Genomic DNA, 20,101 nt, shown 5'->3' with positions numbered 1-20,101 from the left:
ATGAGGAAAGGGAGATGAGAAAAGATGAGGAGATGGTGGGAAAGAGGATGGACAGGAGGAAGAAGTGGAGGGAAAGAAAGGAGGAGGAGAATGAGGAAGAGCAAGAAGGAAAAGAGACAAAAGAGGGAGAGATTTGTGGAGCTTGAAGATCTTTTTATTTGATTAGATGAGAAGCTGTTAGGGGGCCATTACTACTATTGCCATACATCTTTCCTAATTGAATACTGAATATGGTACAAGAGACTCAGTTCTCTTCTTGGGAGACATACATATTCCTATACAGTTCTGTATATTTTTTGCTGTGACCATTTTTTCTCATTACCCCCACTCTCCAAAGAGTGCTCTTGAAGACATAATTCCATCACCAAGATCCCCCCTTTCCAGATATCTTTAGAGTCTTATTTTAATGAAAACTGGCTGTTCTGTGTGTATGTACACTGCACCTAAGAACTGTTTTCTGAAGAGAGCTCTATTCTTTTTCCTCTGTTTCTGTGATACTGGGATTGAGGTTCTTTATTTTTTTATTTTTTTATTACGTATTGTCCTTAATTACATTTCCAATGCTATCCCAAAAGTTCTTCATACCCTCCCCCCACCCACTCCCCTACCCACCCACTCCTACTTTTTGGCCCTGGCGTTCCCCTGTACTGGGATATATAAAGTTTGCATGTCCAATGGGCCTCTCTTTCCAGTGATGGCCGACTAGGCCATCTTTTGATACATATGCAGCTAGAGTCAAGAGCTCCGGGGTACTGGTTAGTTCATAATGTTGTCCCACCTATAGGGTTGCAGATCTCTTTAGCTCCTTGGGTGCTTTCTCTAGCTCCTCCATTGGGGGCCCTGTGATCCATCCAATAGCTGACTGTGATCATCCACTTCTGTATTTGCTAGGCCCTGGCCTAGTCTCACAAGAGACAGCTATATCAGGGTCCTTTCAGCAAACGCTTGCTAGTGTATGCAATGGTGTCATCGTTTGGAGGCTAATTATGGGATGGATCCCTGGATATGGCAGTCTCTAGATGGTCCATCCTTTTGTCTCAGCTCCAAACTTTTGGAGAAGAGACAAAGTTTGGAGCTGATATTGAGGTTCTTACAAGTATCTTTCTTCATCCTCATGGGTGGTCACAGACGTTTTGCTTTGCCCTTTCTGAAAACAACGTACTTCTGAAGTTCATATTACATATTGTACAAATCACCTGTTTGGAGTTATTTACAGATCCCAGGGACTGTTTCTACTTTTTGTTAATGGTTTTTTAATAATTCAGCTAATAATTTCAGAATGATCTATTCTGAAAAATTTTTGCATCAAGCATCTCTAGATTCTACTTTATGTTTATTGCTTCACATTTCCCAAATACGGCCAGATTAGTAACTCCTGTTCCACACACTTTCCCAAAATGTTATTCTACCAAGGATCTCCTCAACACATGGAGTCCTACTGTGTCATTCTTGAACCCTGCCTGGACCTAGTAATTAGATGCAGACAAGAGAATATGACAGTTTTGATGTGATGCAAATTTGGTATGCAGACTACACTTGGGCCTTCTGAGTAGCTTTCTTGAAATACATGTTCTAGAAGTCCATTGATCTTATGTAAGAAGTCAAACTATTCAAAGAACATCATACTGGTAAGAACATATTTAGATACTCAGTTCAACAGTCCAAGACAAAAATCATCCTTCAGAGATCCAAGATTTGGTATCAGCCATGTGAACAAGATCATTACTGCTTTTACCAAGCTCTGTTAAATGTGTGCACATGCTCAAAGATAGCTAGCTATGAGTGTGGCCCTACAAAAATTGTAAACATTGGCATTTCATTATTATTATTATTATTTTGTAATCCAACTGTGTTTTTCTCAAGCATGAACTTTGCAGATGACAATATCATGCCACAGTATCACAAGGTTTTATGCTTTCCTTTTTTTCTGATAAAATTCAACTCCTGCTGTTTATGTGGCTGGGACTTACAAGTTCGACATACTCACTCACTGATTAGTTTACTAAGATCATGAACACTAATGTGAAAGGTTTCCTAGCACTCTCTAGAAACTCCCAAAACTTAAAATTCAGCCTCAACATTTCTAAGTGACTATTTCATATTTATTTTCAAAAACAATCAATACCCCCTTTCAATGGTTATCCTCAGCTGCTGATTTCCCTAATAATTTACTGACAAAGTTGAAGCCACAGAAAAAACACATGCAAGCTGCCACTCATTCCTCAGCCAACCATCTGTATCTGTCCCTGTATCCTTCCTTTCTTTTTCTGTGGACTGCCTATGGTCTTATATAAAGCTAGTGATGCCCCTGTGCTCTAGCTGCAGAACCTTCTCTGGTCACCTTCATTCTTTCGATAATTTCTTTTTTTTCTTTATTTTCACTATGAAGTTTTCTGTCTTTTGACTGTGTCCTGACATGCATAAATATCCTTATAGTCAGCACTATTCTTACTCATTGTATTTACCTTTTTTTCTTTTCACCCCCATTGACCATCTTTAAATGACCCTCTCACCCACAAAATTCCTCAAAGCAGTTCTTGTCAAAGTCATCCAGGCCTTGCCTTCAGATTGATGAATCAAAGGCTACTTCTCAGTTCTCACTGGATATCAGGCATTTTAATTTCTTATGTGATTGGTATCCTGCTCCTTCATGAACATCTTTATTCTACTCCAGGATACTACTCTTCTTGGTTTGCAGGCCTTTTTCATTGTCTAATCATTTTTATTGATCATCCCATCTTCCCTGTTGGAAAGTGTGGGAGTGCCCCAGGCTTGAGCTAAGGACATTTATTTTCATCTATGATCATCTTTCTACTTGAACTAAGCAGATTCTCATACTATTTAATCTTACTAATGCAATAACAACAGTGACAACCCCAACAGCTCCAACCACTGAACTTGGTTTCCACACAATTTTGCACACCTAGTCCTATCCACATTTCCAAAGTTGGATGCCTAATGGATGGCATTGATTTAGGAGATACAAACTGAAACTTCTGATTGCTTTCACCTCAACACGTGACTCATCCCAAGACCATCTAAGCACAGCTAATGGCAGCTTAAATCTATTCATTATTCACTCTGCAAACCTTAGAGGTACCCTTGGTACACCCCTTTTCTCCTATAAAGCATACCCAGTTCTTCAGCAAATCCTGTCACATTTACTTGTAGGTAAATATTCTGAGTCGAACTCAATTTTCTCTACTGCCACTGTTCTAACGCTATGTTAGGCTATCCATGTATTGCAAGACTGGCTTTGTGGTAACCTTTTCGCTTCATTGTTGCAATACTCCAGACTGACTTATGCAACTATCAGAACAAACCCTTTCGACTCACCCAGAATGCTTCACATAGGATTCTATCTCCCTTCATCAAAAGTTGAAGTACTAGCTGTTCTGTGCCCCATAGAATATCTCCATACTCTTTCTGGCCCTTCTTCTTAGTCTGCTGCCCATTCGACTCCAGCCATCTCCTCTTTCTTCTTCTCCTCAGTTCCTCTTCTCATTCCCAGAAGCACTTTTCTCAATTTCTATATTGCTTTTTTAAAACCTCTCCTAGATTTCTACTTGAACTTTAGCTTTTAGTAACATTTCCACCCCCCCCCCCTTACTGGTCACCAATGCTCTTTACCCAGAGTGCCATCCCAGTTTTGTATTTTGCTGTATTTCTCAGCAACATGGCAAAGTTTACATTTCTTCATTTTCTTACCCCATCTCTCCCTTCTCTTGGACCTATGTATAAAATTCACTGGGATAAGGAGTGGATTTACTTTATTTTAATTCAAAGCCATTGAGACTACAATTCTAAATACCTTGAGTAGTATAGTAGTCAGTGAATATCAACTGATAAGGCAGCTTGAATCATTTCAGGCAGTTAAAAAATGCATTGAAATTCTGGAGTTGTTGAGTGCTGAGAAACTATGTACCTATAGTTACCTCTAAAGCCAAATATAAAACATATAACTTATCAAATAAAGCTTTGCTCAAGGAAGCCTCAGAAAAAGTAAAAAAAAAAAAAAAAAAAAAAAAAAAAAAGGAACTGCCTTTAAAAAGGAAGGGTAGTTAGATACATTTCATGTGCCTCTGAAATGACACTTGGGCCATCAAATGGATCAAAAATACATAAAGAATACAGAAGAAAGACACAAGATTAAAGGTATGTCCAATATGTGCCTCGTCGGTTTATAGTACAGACACCACAATTGACATATACAGCTTTGAGAATCAGCTTTGATAAGGGTGAAAGGTTTTGAATCTTGGCACACAAAATCTTTCCAGGAAGTAGAAAAAATTGTCTATACCCATTTTTTTCTATATAAAATAAATGAATTATAAATCTATGTAAAATAGATAAAAGCAGGTTTTTTTGACTTGTTTGCTTGCTTTCTCTTTTGTTAACTTGATACAAATTTGTATCATTGGGAAGATGGGACTCAATTAAGAACATTCCTACATCAGATTGGTGTGTAGGCAACTCTGTGGGAGGTATTGTAAAATAATGATTGATGTAGGCATGCCCAGTCTGTAGATGGGGATACCCTTAGGAATGTGGTCCTGGGAGGTATAATCACGGTAGCTGAAGGTTAGTCTAGAGAGCAAGTTAGTAAGCAGAACTTCTCCATGGTCTCTGTTTCAGTTCCTGCCTCCTGGTTCTTGCTTTGACATCTTTCATGATGGATTATGTTCTGAAAGTGTAAACCAAATAAACTCTTTCCTCCCCAAGTTGCTTTTGTTCATGCTTTGTCACAGCCACAGAAAATAGACTAGGACAGAAATAGAGGTTTACAAGAAGTGTTGGTTGGGCTTCCTCCCATACTATTGATTTTGGAGTCTGTACATTCATGAACAATAATTCACCAAAGGGTTTGCATCAACCCATGTTGTTCATGCCACAGGCAAATAAGTATTTGACAAACAGTATTTATTTATATTTAACATCACATTCTCCTTCACAACCATGTGTTTTCAATGACTCACCTGTTTGTTCAATGCTTTGTATGCAAGGGTGTGTGGTTTTCCTAACCATTAGTCAGTCAGCCTCTCTCTGTCTCTGTTTCTCTGTCTGTCTCTCTGCCTATCTCTCTGTCTCTGTCTGGTTAGAGGTTAATATAACCCTTGCGATTTTAAAAGGGATGACAAAACCCCATATTCAATGAATGAAAAATGAATAGTGCTGTAGCATCTTCAAATTTAATCTAAATAGCCCCAATTCTTCATTTTATTATGAAGAACCAGAACAAATAGGTAATTCAGAGTACTCAGTATAACATACAACATGGGCCGGAAACAGGATGAAAATGAAATCTTGATCTTGATGAAACAGAGTTTTTAAACACATCCTTGTGGGTTTTTCACTGCTTTACCCTCAGAGAACAGCGGGCACAATCCTCTCAGAGCTGTAGCAGCAGCATGAATACCCCTGACCTGTCTTCTTACAGTCCCTGTCCACAGTGTCCAGAGTGCATCTGTGATTGCAAAGGTTAGCAGATAGTCACAAAGTGTCTGGACTTTCCCAACACTATGGTTTTCAGTATTCTTGTTATTAGGAATGTAAACACCACTCTGCCCTTGTGGAGCTGACATTATAATCTAGCATCAGTAGAGGTAGTTTTATTTTTTTTAACCTTATTTGTAAAAAATGTATAATTCTTTCCTTTCTTGAAAAATATTTTCCTATCCTATAATTAGGGCATCACTGGTTTTGATTAGGCTTGAGAAGGCTTTGTTTTATTTGTGAGACTTATTGGGTGGTTTTTAGGAATCTCGTGTCATTTTTCAAGTCAAGAAGAGACTTGAATATTTAGAAAAGAATCTAATGTATAAATGATTCAGTCTCAGAATCATCTTTATCACCAATAGTAAAATATTTTACATGTTTTTTGGAAAGGTTATTTTTATTAGCTAATGAATATACATGTGTGATGCTATGCAAAAATTTTAAGACTCAATTGCATGAAACTAAAGGTTGTTTCTTTATCATTGTGAAATTCACTGAGCTGTCCCAATGTTACCTGCAAAAACTTGTACATATTTGTTGAACATTTACTTTCAACTATTATTTTTAATTATATTATGTTAAAACAATCATTTGAAGACCTTCTATTAGTATTTTATGCAAGAGTTATAGGTTTAGATAGATGAGCTAGCTCATTAAACTATAATGAAGTTGGACTCTCAATACAGACATGCTTCTGAAGGTTAGAAAAAAGGTTGGTGCTTGAGCCACACAGAAAGCTTTCTGAATACATGCCTGTGTATTTAGCATTTGCATAGTGAAACTTATTTACAATGAATTTTAACTAGTCCATTAAAAGTTGTTCTTTATAGCTTAGGAATGCCTTTCTCATGTCAGTTCAGCACCTGGAGGTTCAGTTTATGAATTGTTACACGTGATTATACTGCATAGAACAGAACTTTGTGAATACCACAAATATTGCCATCATCTCCTCTTTATCAATATGACATATCCACTCTGTCACTGAGTCCTCACTCATGTTTGTTCACAGTAAATATCCATACATATACACCACATACATACATTGCATGCATACATCATTTTTAGTAGTTAGGACATCATTCATGTCTGGCTGGGAGAAAACTGATAATCTTAAGGATGATCTTTCCATCAAAGATAAACATAGAAACTGGATAATATATCTAAGTGGCATTAGCTAGTTTTTAATGTTTTTTTAAATTGATTTTTACACAGGTAAAATTATAGAGTAGGTTCTGTGCAAAGCTATTAACTGAATCTGAGTTTACTTTAGAAGACATTTGAGATTACGACAGTTGTCAGTTGTGCTTAGACTATTCATTCATCATACTCTCATCATACTCACTAACTATCCTGTTACTGTCCCTGAGGATGGCTATGATTGGAGGGCACAAAATTATGTTTGCAATAGGCAACAACACTCCTTGGATTTCTATCAGATACTTCTAATCCATCGCAATGAAGAAACTGAGTAATGAATTCCCATATTGTGTAATCTAAAGGCTTTTGACTTCCTTAGCTTCAAAGGAAGGATGGTTTGATTATTCTACAATGTCCTTTGAAGGCCTCAAAAAGGCAAAACAAACACAACCCCCCCCCCAAAGGAAAATAACCATAATCTCACAGAGGTGCACCAAAGCAAAGCTAAAACATATCCACCCGAGAAGCCAAGAAATGCACTCCCTTGCCCCCAACAGGCAAGAATTCGATTACCACAAGGATGGATAGTTACCCATGGCGAAGAAAGGGATTCCCAGCAGGGTTGAGTTGTACTTCCCATCAGTGATGAAGAATATCCCGGCTGCAGTGGCGATGGAAATGCAGACCGTGAGCACCCCCAGGAGGCCCAGGAAGGGCTTACTGCGCAAGCAGTCCTTCATGGAGCTGGACAGGGTGGCCGTGGTCAGGATCAGCACTAGGCTCACCAGGACCTTGCTTCTGGTCAGGATGCTGGTCTTATGAAAGTCTCTCCAGAGGCTAAAAGATGCCAGAGAGTACAGTTGGAGGTCTTGATGCTCCTCCTGGAGCTTCCTCATAAGCTTACAGAACTCATTCTCCCACTTCTCCCCTATGAGGTCTTGTGTGGCAGAACCATAGGTCTGGAGGTAGTAGGTGATTTGAATGGCTCTGGCTGACTTGACCCGCTGGTCTTTGCTGTTTGGCACTTCCACTACCCCGCCCAGCTGGTGTCCAATAAAACTGTTCCTCCCATCCTTGAAAACAGAAAGAGGGGAGACTTCAGTTACCAGAAGGATGCACATTCCAAGGGACAGTTTCTTATTCTAAGTGAAGAAGCACAAGGAAGGTTGGTGATTGTGGAACTGATGTGGGTGGAGAGGAAAGTCAGGCTTTTAGTCTCAACCTCTTGGAGCTACATGGGAGACCCTGCATGACGAACAGGAATAAAGACGAAGGAGAGAGTATTGCAAAGCTACATTGGAGTTGCCACATGTATAGAAAAAGGACTCATAAATTTGGATTCCTAAATGTTCTCATTCCTAATATTTTATTCTATAGCAATGTAGTCAAATTCCTTAATGGCAGATCAAGTTTATGATTGATGTTTAACTGTAAGTAGAGTATGGCAAGGCTCACCATAGGCCATGCTAAAGACATAGAATAAAAATTTCTTCAATAAGACACTGCACTCTCCCTCTCTAGGGATCTTGGCCCCAGCCCTGTCCTTGTGAGACACCAAGAGGTTCTGCTGGTCTCCACCCCTCCTGTGGAATGAGTCAGAAAGGCACCATGCATCCTTTCCCCCCTTTCTGCCTATTTCTTTCAGGTTCTGGTTAGAATACTTTGGAATTCATGACTTTCTCTAAAGACCCTTTCCCTGTCATGTGCCTCGTGTCCACCATGTGCCTGGCCTATGTGCTGGCTTCAATGGCATGCCTTTTTTTCTTCCTTCTCTTCTCCAGTCTCCTTCTCCAGCAGTTTTTGAGCTTTATAGTTTGCCTGCCTCAGATGTTTTACTTTTAAATTCTCAGAAAACAGTCTTCAGGCTTCAAACATTAAAATAATCATCCTACACATAAATATGCTAAACATTCCAGAATAAAGATACACACTAACAGATAAGAAGACCCTCACTTCCCTATACTACTGAGGTTACATGAGCAGTTCCAAATAGGATAAATGCCTTTGTAACAGCTAGTGTGGTATGGAAACACTTCCTGCCTGTAGTACAGGTACTTACTTGGCCTGTACAATCTTCCCCTCCCCCTGTCCCCACACACCTGACCCTGTTTCAGACTTATCTTTTCCTGGAGATAAATTACCAAATGAGGCTGTAAGATGTTCATGGAGTGTCACCAAATTACCATTTAAAGGTAATGGTAATTTGAAGTCAGCTTCAAAGTTGGACTTGAGGGACTGTGCATAAGATCATCATTCTAGGAATTGGGCAAGCAGTGGTCATTTCTCCTTCAAGCTCATGTGAATGGACACAGAATTACCCATTCTTCTCACCCAGCGAGGGTGCTCCCTGATGGCTATTGCATAATTTTAATCTATTTGGAAATTTCCTTTTTTTTTTGCCACAGAAGTCTCCATACTTCCGTGATAATGGTTGATAGAATGTTGTGCCCAAAAGTAGGCTCCAGAATGACTTGTATCGTTGAAAATATGCAGTTGGTAGCGGGTAAGATGCAAGCACGAAAGTTAGTTCATACTGTAAGTACTTCGTATGTGAATGGAGTCAGAAGATAGGATCTCACAAGGGTATAAAAGAGTTGATTCTTAGCCAAGAACATTTCTCTACAAAGAGCAGGAGTAGCATACTGAAGAGTATGCTGACTATAAGCGATTACAGGGAACTGCTGGGCCTCTAGCTTGCACATGAGATAGACACCTAGATGTGAAATGCTTACTTGCGTTTTGCTTTTAACATGCATAAAAGTAACCCTAGCGTGTATTGCAAACATGAAAAGATTATATGTTCAGAGAATACAAATGCAACTTGAAGAAACATTGAAACATTGAAAAGGAACAATACCACAGTCACTCTATGTACTGTTCCTACACGATAACTATTACAATAGCTATGATATGTTAAGAAATTAGAACAAATCCAAATGAGCAACTTACTTCTTAACAACAATTGAGTTTGAGGGTCTCCCTTGGTGCATCAGGAGCTTCCATGGGATTTTTATAACCATGCTATTTCTTTCTTTTCTTTTATAAAAAAAAAAAAAAATCAAACCGGGGCTGGTGAGAGGGCTCAGTGGTTAAGAGCACTGGCTGTTCTTCCAGAGGATTCTGGTTTAATTCCCAGAACCCAGAAGGCAGCTTATGACCATCTGTAACCCCAGTTCCAGGGGATCTGATTTCTATTCTAGTCTCTATGGGCACCAGACACTTGCTCGGTGCACAAAACGTACACACAGAGAAAACACCCATAAATAAAATAATCAGTAAATAATATCAAGCTACAAGTTTTGTCCTTGTTTAAACATGTTGGATCTTGCAAAGAGGGTTGGCAAGCTTCGAAAAAGGAGATTTGTGTATTATACCCCAGAACCAAGTGGTGTGGTGTATTTGTCCACTATACAAAAAAATGCTCATTTATTTGGTGTATTTTTATATAAAATTTGACATGTTTTCACTAATTTTTTTTCTTAAATTCTGTCTGATCATCTGAGAGAGCTCTTATCTCCAAAGCGGTTTCATTTTAAGAATATGCTGCTATGTGTGCCTTAGCTCATTTCTGTCATTAAAGAAACCTCTGGGGAACTTTAGGAGCAGCAAGAAAGATATGTGTCTCTCAAGTCTCACTTGAAGACTATAGTGGACAAGGAAGATGCTCATTTTATGACTGGACAAAAGTCCAAAATGTAAAGATGTGTAGATTTTTAAACAGCCCAGCTTTTCTGAGTTTGACCAGCTGCTGACCCACCTTTTGAAGTTGCCTAATTTCCACTTTTTAAAAGTTACCTTATAAGAGATCCACCTTCATTGTATCTTTTCCTCTCCATTGTATTCAAGTAAATGAGACTGAGTTTCTGGTCCATGTTTATATCTATGTACACACACAATATAAATGAGGTGTTTTCACATCTTGGATCAGAATTTCATTTGATGGTTACAACATGTCCATGTGGGTGGCTCAGCCAACCTATCCCACTGCAGTCCTTAGAAACTCAATCAAACATATTATGGACATGAGAACATTCTACTATTGGATAAAAGTAGCAAAGAGTTTCTCTTATCAAACTAATTAATCATTAGATACTTATAAGTGGGAGAAACTAATATTGAATGCAGCAAATATTTATGTCTTGTAGAGGACTTCCTTGGAGTGATAATACATTCAGTAAGGTCAATGCAAAGAATTGCTTAGAAGATTGTTTGACTTGAGTTGTAGCATACAACTCATTCTAACTGAGGAAAACATCTACCTAGTCCACTGTCTGTGTTGTCTTCAGTTTTCTTATCTTTAATAGGAGGAGACATGATTATGTGGAGTGATGATTACAGGATCTAAAAGTTAAGTTTTCATCTTTCTTGCTCTATGGAAAAAAACCCTACTTATATGAAGAGATTGAAGAGAGCCAACTTTCAGAAATGATGTTCTTACAACTATTAGAGCAATGGATTGGTTGTTTCAGCACTGGGTTAAGATCTAACTAGTCATAGGTAGAGCTCTTTTATTTGCTAAATAAGTGAATCCAGACATGCAGAAAAGGCATTCCTGTTAGTTCCCACTGAGATCCTCAGATACCAAGCCTAATCATTCTAGACCTTCCTGGATGCCCTTGTATCAAATCTTTATTTTACCTGTAGTTCCCCTTTCTAATGTCTTCATGTGAGATAAAGTATTGCCTGTAATTTGACTCAGTCTCTTCATTTATCATAGTCGTTTCTCATACAAAATTTGAAGTTTCCGTGGGTATAGAAATCACTCTTATGTTACCATAGAGGTATGTCTTAAATTTTTAAATGGCAGAATACAGGTAACATGCTGACTTTAGTGTTGCTCTATTTCTGTGCTGGTCTGAGCCCAGCCTCCATGTTGACATCATAAGATGATGTCAGGTCTCTGGCTATAGCATGGTCTGATTCTGCTGTTCCTTTATCTACTCTCTGTATCAGAGTCAGAGCATACTCATCCAATTGCAGATGACACTACATCATTTCTATGCCTAAACCCCTCCACTGGTTTGCACTTGCACTAGGTCTTCTATGGGGGCGCTTTACCAAGCCTGCAAAGCAATGTGTAGCCACAAGTAGAAATGTCTTCTGACCTTGCCTACTGTTCTCCTGTCTCTTTTGCCCCTTCTTTTCTCTTCTCCATGCTCGTCCTCCTCCTTGAACTCATCAAGTTAATTTCCACCTCATGATTTTTGTGACTGTTGTACTCCTTGCTTTGAATATTTTCCTATACTCTTCTTAAAGCCAAGACTACTTCTAGTTATGGAGGTCTTAGCTATAAAAGTGATATAAATCATATAATCCAAACTGGACACTCTATTCCCCAAAGACAGGCCATTTCAGACCATTGCACTGTCCTATTTTATGAACTTCCTGCTAAGATTTCTACCTGAGATGATTGTATATAGTCTTCTCTTGTCCTTTTTCTGTTTCTTCAGTGAGAACACAAAATAGCTGAGAGCTGGGACCTTTCCTGGTTTGCTTACTAATAACTTCCTGGAGCTTTAAACAAGCCTATTCTCTGAATAAAATTTCATAACTGAGGGAACACACCTCCAGGTGTAAATTACTAATCACATTGCATTTTAGAGAATATTTTGCTAAAATTGGACAATTTAAAATATTATCCACTTTTCTTTTTTTCCTTTCTTTTATTGGTTATTTTATTTATTTATATTTCAAATGTTGTTTCTTCTTTATTATCCACATTTACTATCCTTCATTTCCTGTATCATTTTCCCAGAAGCTTTCGTTTGCTTAAGGCACATGCAGGACGATAAGTCACTAGTCAACAGACAGGGCGCCTCAGTGCGTGCAAGACAGTCATCAAAGGAGAAGAATTTGAATGCATAAAGGACATAGGATGCTCAAAGAACAGAAGGGAGTGGTGAGATGTTAAATTGGAGAGACAGTGGGGTCTCCTTCTGCATTGTTTTATCAAGGAGATAGGTTGGTAATTGAATGTAAAAACGTTGGCTGGTTTATTCTGGTGAAAGATTTAATGCACTTTTTTCGAATTCTTATACTCATGCACTACAGAGAAAGAGTTTGGGGGTCAGGATGACTCTGAAGCAAAACTGTCAGTTGGGAAATTCTGCAGCATTTTAGATTCTGAGTGCAGCATAAGGAAAATGCCAGCTTAGGTTGTCTCCAGTAGGTAAATTGTTGCAAGGTGAATCAATAAAATTACCGGTCACAACACTGTCTCAGAGCCATCAGAGTCTGCTCAATGACAGCAATGCAGTAATATCCCTGGAATCCTCCGCTTGTATTGAAACCTACTACTTTGTAGCTCTTAAATCACTTCCAGCCAGTCCACATCTCTACAATGAAGCAGAAATTAAATGCAGAGTTATAATTAGAGAATATTTTCTCACATAGAGAAGATAATGTGGAGATGTTCATGTTGTAGACAACTGTGCAGGGCAAAAATTACTCAATAGTGCTTTGAAATTATAAAGAGGCAAGCCAGGTATTTGCTTCATTAGATGCTAGGTTAACATTCAGATAATTTTGTGACCATGAAATAGTTTGTCAGCACAGCTCCTGGCCAAGGCAATTGTAATAGAGATTTTATTTATTTTCAATGAGGCAGATTCTGTAAGGATATTATAAACCTTTAGATGGTCAACTGCCTTTTATTGCTGAAAAGAAAGTTTTCCCTCACATGAAGGAGCTAGTGACATTTTTAAAAAGAATGATAAGATTTTGTTTATTTGTATGAATAATTCCTCTGTATTTGTTTCCTAAGATATTTTTTCATTCCTTCTTGTAAAAATGTAAATACAAGATAGGATTAAATGAAACCATTATTTATTTTGGTTTTCTACCACACAACTTCATATTTGGAAGTGATAAGCAAATAATGAGAAAACAACTTCCTACAAGGTATTTGATTAAAAAATAATAAAAACATCATTTTCTAGATGAGGTCTCTAAAGCATTAAAATGCCCCTAAGAGAGAATAGCTGTAATTCCTTTTGTCATATTTGAAGCTGAGAAAATGTATTATTTTGTATTGCTTTTCGGAGAGGGAAGTTAAAAAAAATTAAACACAGGGTTTCTGTGCTGCTGAAATAAAACAAAAATGTTAGCCAACCAGGACATAAAATAATTTTAACAGAGTGTGCCAGCACAGTCAATGAACCGAGCTTGGTAGGATTGATTTAATCCAAGTGACAGAGACTTAAGATCTTGATTTGTGTTGTCCTAGGCAAATTTTCCACTAGTCTATGTGGCCTGGTTATACTGATATGGCTTCAAGGCATCAATGAGAAGATGAGTGGAAAAGAGAACAAGCAAGTAAAGGATTCTCAGCTACGAGTTAGTCGCACTGCCAATTATTTCATTCTTTTTTCTGCCTCCAACACTTATATTCATAACACATGTGCATATTTTGACATAATAATTAAATGTACTCAGAAGAGACAATGTGCAAGTTAGTGGTTATATGAAAAGACTCAAGAGGCCACCTGTAATGCTTAGGGTCCCTGCCACAACCCTGACAGAGTACAGGTGCCTTAAGCTTCTGGACATTAGATCTATTAGTGCTTAAAATGACAAGAGGAGACTATGCTTTCAGGGATAATTTCTATAGTTCATAAAATAAGAATTTTTAGGTCTTGTGAGGGTCAAATATGTTAATTTAAGATATGATTAGAGCTCAGAGTTGGGGATTGTACTTATTAATATGCAACACATAGGGTGTTTACATAATACTGTTTATTCACCTAGTCATTTAAAATTATTTCTACCTCCCAGCAGGTGTCTGAAATGTGCTGTCAAGAACACAGGCACAAGAACAAGTCATAGGGATTTAATTTCTACTTTTGCTACAATAAGACAGAGGCTGCTGACTGGGTTCTCTGACCTCTCCTTCAGGTGAGGCAAAAACTTTGGCTTATATTATCTCTGAAGTTCTAATGCACTCTTCGTTAAATAATGTTCCGTTTTTATTTTATATTTTCCCCAACTTGACACAAGCTAGGGTCATCTGGGAGGATGAACCTCTATTGAGAAAAATGCCACCATCAGATAGGTACATTTTCTTGTATACAATTTGTTTGCAAATCCATAGGCCATTTTCTTGATGTGGGAGGACCCTGATCACTGGGCAGTAATGCCAGTCCTTGACTAGTGGTTTTATAAGAAGAGATTTATAAGAAAGCAGCTGAACAAGCCAGTAAACAGCACTCCCCCATAACCTTACATCAGCTCCTGCCTCCAGAATCCTGCTCTGAATTTGGCACGGAGTGCTTTTCATAATAGCCTACAACTGAAGTTGAAGTAATCTTCCCAAGTTGCTTTTGGTCATGGCACTTATCACAGCAACAGAAACCAAATGATTCCTCAGTGGTGAAGCCATCAGACAAAGCAAGCTAGATCAGCCTGCCTTATTGTGATAAGAGGAAAATCGGAAGAATGGGAGAACAACACAACCTGTGCTCATTTCCATAGCAAGAAGAGGTTATCTCTTTCAAATCTGAACAAAGTCACTCCTTTCTTTTCTCTCAAGTAATCTCCAGACAGATGCCTTCTATAACAACCTAAAGAAATTTGTCCTCTTTCTCTAGGATGTAAATGTAACACAAATGGAATTAATAAACTCTTTAGGTTCCAAAAGTCATAAGCTCTTCGGATCCTTATCAAATCACCTCTACCATATTTGTTTGCTTTATATACAATATCACACACATGTTGGATTTTTTCCTATTTCTAAAAAAAATGTTCCCATAACCTTATAAACTGAATAGAAATAGAGTTATCACCTGTATTTAATGTGAGTTATATTGGTTAAGTACAGGAGACAGATATAAGGAGGAGAGGGGCCCCCAAAAAAGAATTGTTCTATTTTTGTCTTGGGCCAAAAGCCAAGTTTCATCTCAGTTCTGTTTCAGATGAAGAGCTGAGGTGTCAGAAGAACATTGTGGAGCATGCGCGTGTGAATGTGCACTGATCAGTGGACTTACGGTCTTACATATGCTAGGCAAGTGTACTATCACACAGCACCATTTCTGATATGTTATCATTCTTCTCCTAAATACCAAGGGACTACCAACCAAGGGACCATAAGTCAATGTGTGATTAAAATTCTAGTCTGGATGCCAATTCCTTCTGATGAACAGCTTTGGAACTGCAGCTTTGTGTTTTCATACTGGAAACTGGTGATGACTGTTTTCTAATTTCTACCCATTTTTAAGGACTCAATCCTTTAGGAATAAACTCTACAGTAACCTTGAAGGCAGCCAATAATGAGTATTAGAGTTCTATTGAGCCCCATTAAGGAAAAGCTATTTTCTGCTGATCAAAAGAATAAAAACATATATTATATCCTGGATAGAAACATGTTCCAAAGGTTAAAACATTACACACTACTGTCTCCTGCCTTCACAGTTTTTCCAGCTGGGCCTGTCAATTACCTGGACTTGCAAGTCACTACCCTTGGGAAATCCAATTCATCTAAATCCATGCTAAGATGGTGGGAAGAATATTTAACCCTTTAGTGAGATAATGTGATTATTCTTCCTGGAACACTCTTACTCCGTATGGTACTGTCACTTGTAGACTTCCATTATCAGCACTTGGGCACCTGAGCTTTTCTGTGTTATTCTTTTGCTTTTCTCTATCTCTTTTTCTTTTGAATACTGGTCAGAGCCTGATCATGCTCTTGAGACACTCTGGGCTTCCTGACTCCCTTGTCTCTAGAGGTTCCCTCTCCTGCCATTCAAATCTGGTCCATCTTGTTTGCTATTCCATAACTTAATCTTATCTTTTCTCTTCCTCTCTTCATAGCTCTTCTCCTGGCAATTGCCATATTTGCATCATTCCAGCTCTATTTTTCAAACTCTAATAAAATAGTTTTTGAAACCCATTTATAAATTCTTTATCAAGGAAATTAAGAACCCAAGGAGAAAAAAAAATCTCAACTTTAACCACAAAGCTATGAAAATTAGTATGTTGTTTCTCTAAAGCTCATATTGGTGATCTTATCTCATTTTCCATTAAAAGTGATATTATTATTTTTAGGCAAGTTGTTCACAAGGGAATTGTAATGGCTGCTCAGAGACAAGTATTTGACATCAAACAGTACAAAGCTGTGGTGCTGACTGACCTGCAGGAAGGAAATTGGCTGCCAGTTAAATGAATGCTAGAGGAATTCTACAAGTCCTTATGTCAAGCTACTTCTTTTTGTAGAAGTATTGAATGTCTCACCATCATAACCTTTCTTTGGATTAAGAACCTTTTCCCTTCTAAGGCTCTGTTTATAACCACAGGCCTTATGATGAATGTGGCACTTAGGCTATCAGCACCTGAGTTGAAAAACAGGCCATACTGACAACTTACAGCATAGAGTTAAGAACATCCTCTACACAGAAAGAAGATAAGTCCCTGTTGCTGAAAACACTATGCACTTTAGATAAATGGTCTGAGCTTCACCTTCCCTAAAAGCTTGGCAAAGACGAACATTTGTATTTTCAGAAGTTATCATATAAGCTGACAAGAGAGGGAATCAACCAACAGTCTTACTTAGTCTGAATCATGTTATTGATCAGTATGACAAGATATTCCTGATGGCTCAAGAGTGGCACTAATGTCATGGTGGTAACCAATAACTGTCTAATTGGATTTAATACTCCCTTAGCAGGAGAGAAACCATGCCTGGTACTAGAAATTTAATCAATTACCCAAGTCTAGAATGTTCATAGGTCTTAGAGGTGAACTTATAGACTCCACTTTACAAGATCAGCATAATTCCTAATTGCAATCCAAATAATTATCCTTTAACCCACAGATAAGTATAATTCACACTCCTCAACAAAGAAGCTTCTCTTTGCAAAGAACAAAGACCAACACAGAAAACCACAATTGGTCAAAATTCAGAGAATAGTTGATCATGGGTTACCCATTTAAATAAAAACATCCATAATACAACTTCTACATGCAATACTGAGAAAATATCACAGAAACAGGGGGGAAGGGGCAGACATATCATAACAATCAAAGTATCAAGAAGTCAGCTGTGAGATTGTGGCTATTAGAAATGACAGGGAATATTTACCCATGATACCTCAAGAAGATGGCTGGCTGAATAAGATATGAACAAGGACAACACCAACAGACATGCTAACAGAATGGGGTAATCTCATGGGGCTCCACCCTTAAACAAAGAGCTATAGGCAATTAAGGAATTCTGAGGGTGGGAGAACTTCTTTTCCAAAGGGAGGAGACCCCCTAATTGATTATCCAACACCACATAGTCAAGAGTGGTGATGATTATATACACATACAAACAACTCATTAAATGGGCTTAATAAGAATTATGTGTGTGTGTAAGTATTCATGCGTATATTGTATTATATGTATGTATGTATGTATGCATGCGTGCATGCATGTATTATGTGTGTATATGTGTGTGTGTGTGTGTGTGTGTGTGTGGTGTGTGTGTGTGTATCGGTTAAAGAAAGAGAGTCCATAAATTTGAAAGGAAGTAAGGGGGAGCATAAGAGGAGCTGGAGGGAGGAGAGGAAAGGTGGAACAGTGTTGTTGTTATAATTTTATTTTAAGAAAAAGTTTAAATAAAAAGCATTGTCTAAGCAATAGGAAAGATAGGAAAAGCAGACAAAGTCAATCACTGGAGACATTTACATTAGACCTAAGTTTTGTGAACACATCTGGGTATCTAAGCATGTTTCATGTGGGTAGAAACAGATAATAAAACAGACTTTTTGTTCAGATATCCAGTGGGCCTAGGATAGAGTGGTGAATAGTACAGTTAGTTATTTCAGAGACTGTGGTTATGGGCTGGAATAGAAGAATGAAGTAGGAGTTAAAAGTAGATAGGATTATCTATCTATCTATCTATCTATCTATCTATCTATCTATCTATCTATCTACCATATCTACCTATCATCTATCTATCATATCTGCATTTGTCTATCATCTGTCTGTCTTTTTAGCTATCTAATATATCATCTCTCTACCTACCTACCTGATATCAGTTAATATAAAGTGCTTAGGGAATGTTAAGAAAGAATCATATGGCCTATGAGGTATTATTAGGCTTTTCAGAGAAGGTGGCATTTGAGCAAAACTATGAAGCCAGAGTAAACATGAGATTCTTCCTGGCTTTTGTACATAGAGAGCCACAGTGTGCATAAGGCCTGTACAGGACTTTAAGAACATTGTATTTATGGAACTTCCAGAATGACTGCAATTTGCAATGTGGGAGCTGAGGTAACACTGAGATGGGGATTGATAGTGAATAAGGCAGTTCTGCCTTCCAACGCTTTCTTTGATTGTAATATAAAAACCTGAATTTCTGGAGTACATCAGAGATGAGGTTATGTACTGGGGAGGAAAGATGACATGCATACCATACATCTGTACATATGCACATTTTGTCTTCCTCACAACTTCCTCTAAAGCACATTACCTAACATTTGTGAGCCTTAGAAAGATATTTTTAAACATCTTCTGGAATACACAGTATTCTGAAAATAAATGTCTCCACACCTGTGTTTTTTTCCCAAAGAACCCCTTATGGAGTGTTAAGGACGTTTTAGAAAAATTTTGCCACTTGAAAGTGTAGGAGTTGTTGGAAACTATATAGATTTCCCTCCACTTTAACACATTAAACACATCAGTATTAAGTGTCTGGGAAGGTAGATTAATGGATAGAAAAATAAGATAAAGACAAGTAGAAGGAAAATGCATTTTCTCTATTAAAAGAGTTCATGCGTTTGTAAAATGCATAAAGCCCATAAATACAATTACAAAAGAATAAAACATAAGGAACATTGCAGTACAGAAAAGAGTGTTAAAGAACTCAAGTAAGTACGCCTGCTGCAAAACCACAAACATTCAGCAGGGCTCATTTAAAGTGTGTTCGCACATATCAGCATTCCAAAGAGAAGCACTGGCTGTATCAAGTGGTACAGACTTCCAGGTCACTTTTGTTTTGTTTGTAACCCCTCTCACATCATCTATACAAGTAAGAGATAAATAAGTTGTTGAAACAGAGTCAAGGGGTAGACTGGAATGAGAAGGGTAAAGTGTGTATGACACATCATCAAGCTTCATGTAGAGGAGAATGGCAGAGGAGGAGATAAGACACCTGAGCATCAGTAGTCCCTCATCCCTAGGATCAAGTTATAAGCAATAAACTCACAAAGATACACCAGCCTTCTTCACAATAGACTGCGTGGGTCTGCCCACTGAGGTATTAGTAATGTGTGCTGTTTAAAGCTACAAGTGAATGTCAATAGACTCCTGGCATTAAGGGTATAGTAAATCTTAATGCACTTAATCCCTGACCTGAACTGCCCTTGCTCTTGGCTAAACAGTGCTTTCTCAACAGAGAAAAAAATCTCATGAATTTGATGGCTCAATGTCACCTTTGTGTTGAGTTTGAGTTATGAATACCTCCTCATATGGCTCTTTACCTTTCTTTTTTATT

General features: G+C 38.0%; 1 protein-coding gene across 6 annotated transcripts in view; it reads right to left on the bottom strand.

Annotated features, from left to right (window-relative positions):
* The window catches only part of Ptchd4 (patched domain containing 4), a 191,892-nt gene that overhangs the window by 122,877 nt on the left and 48,914 nt on the right, over positions 1 to 20,101 (bottom strand). For 5 of the 6 annotated variants that reach the window (XM_006524754.4, NM_028474.1, XM_006524752.3 and 2 more), the window contains one exon: positions 7,226 to 7,706. The exons of the other annotated variant lie outside the window; for it this stretch is intronic. In XM_006524754.4, coding sequence (XP_006524817.1) covers positions 7,226 to 7,706 — 481 coding nt within the window. The remainder of the gene's footprint in view (positions 1 to 7,225; positions 7,707 to 20,101) is intronic. 6 annotated transcript variants of the gene reach the window in all.

The sequence above is a fragment of the Mus musculus genome, chromosome 17, assembly GCF_000001635.26.
Source record: "Mus musculus strain C57BL/6J chromosome 17, GRCm38.p6 C57BL/6J".
In the NCBI taxonomy this organism is placed as follows: Eukaryota; Metazoa; Chordata; class Mammalia; order Rodentia; family Muridae; genus Mus; species Mus musculus.
This window is presented reverse-complemented; position numbering and strand designations above follow the sequence as displayed.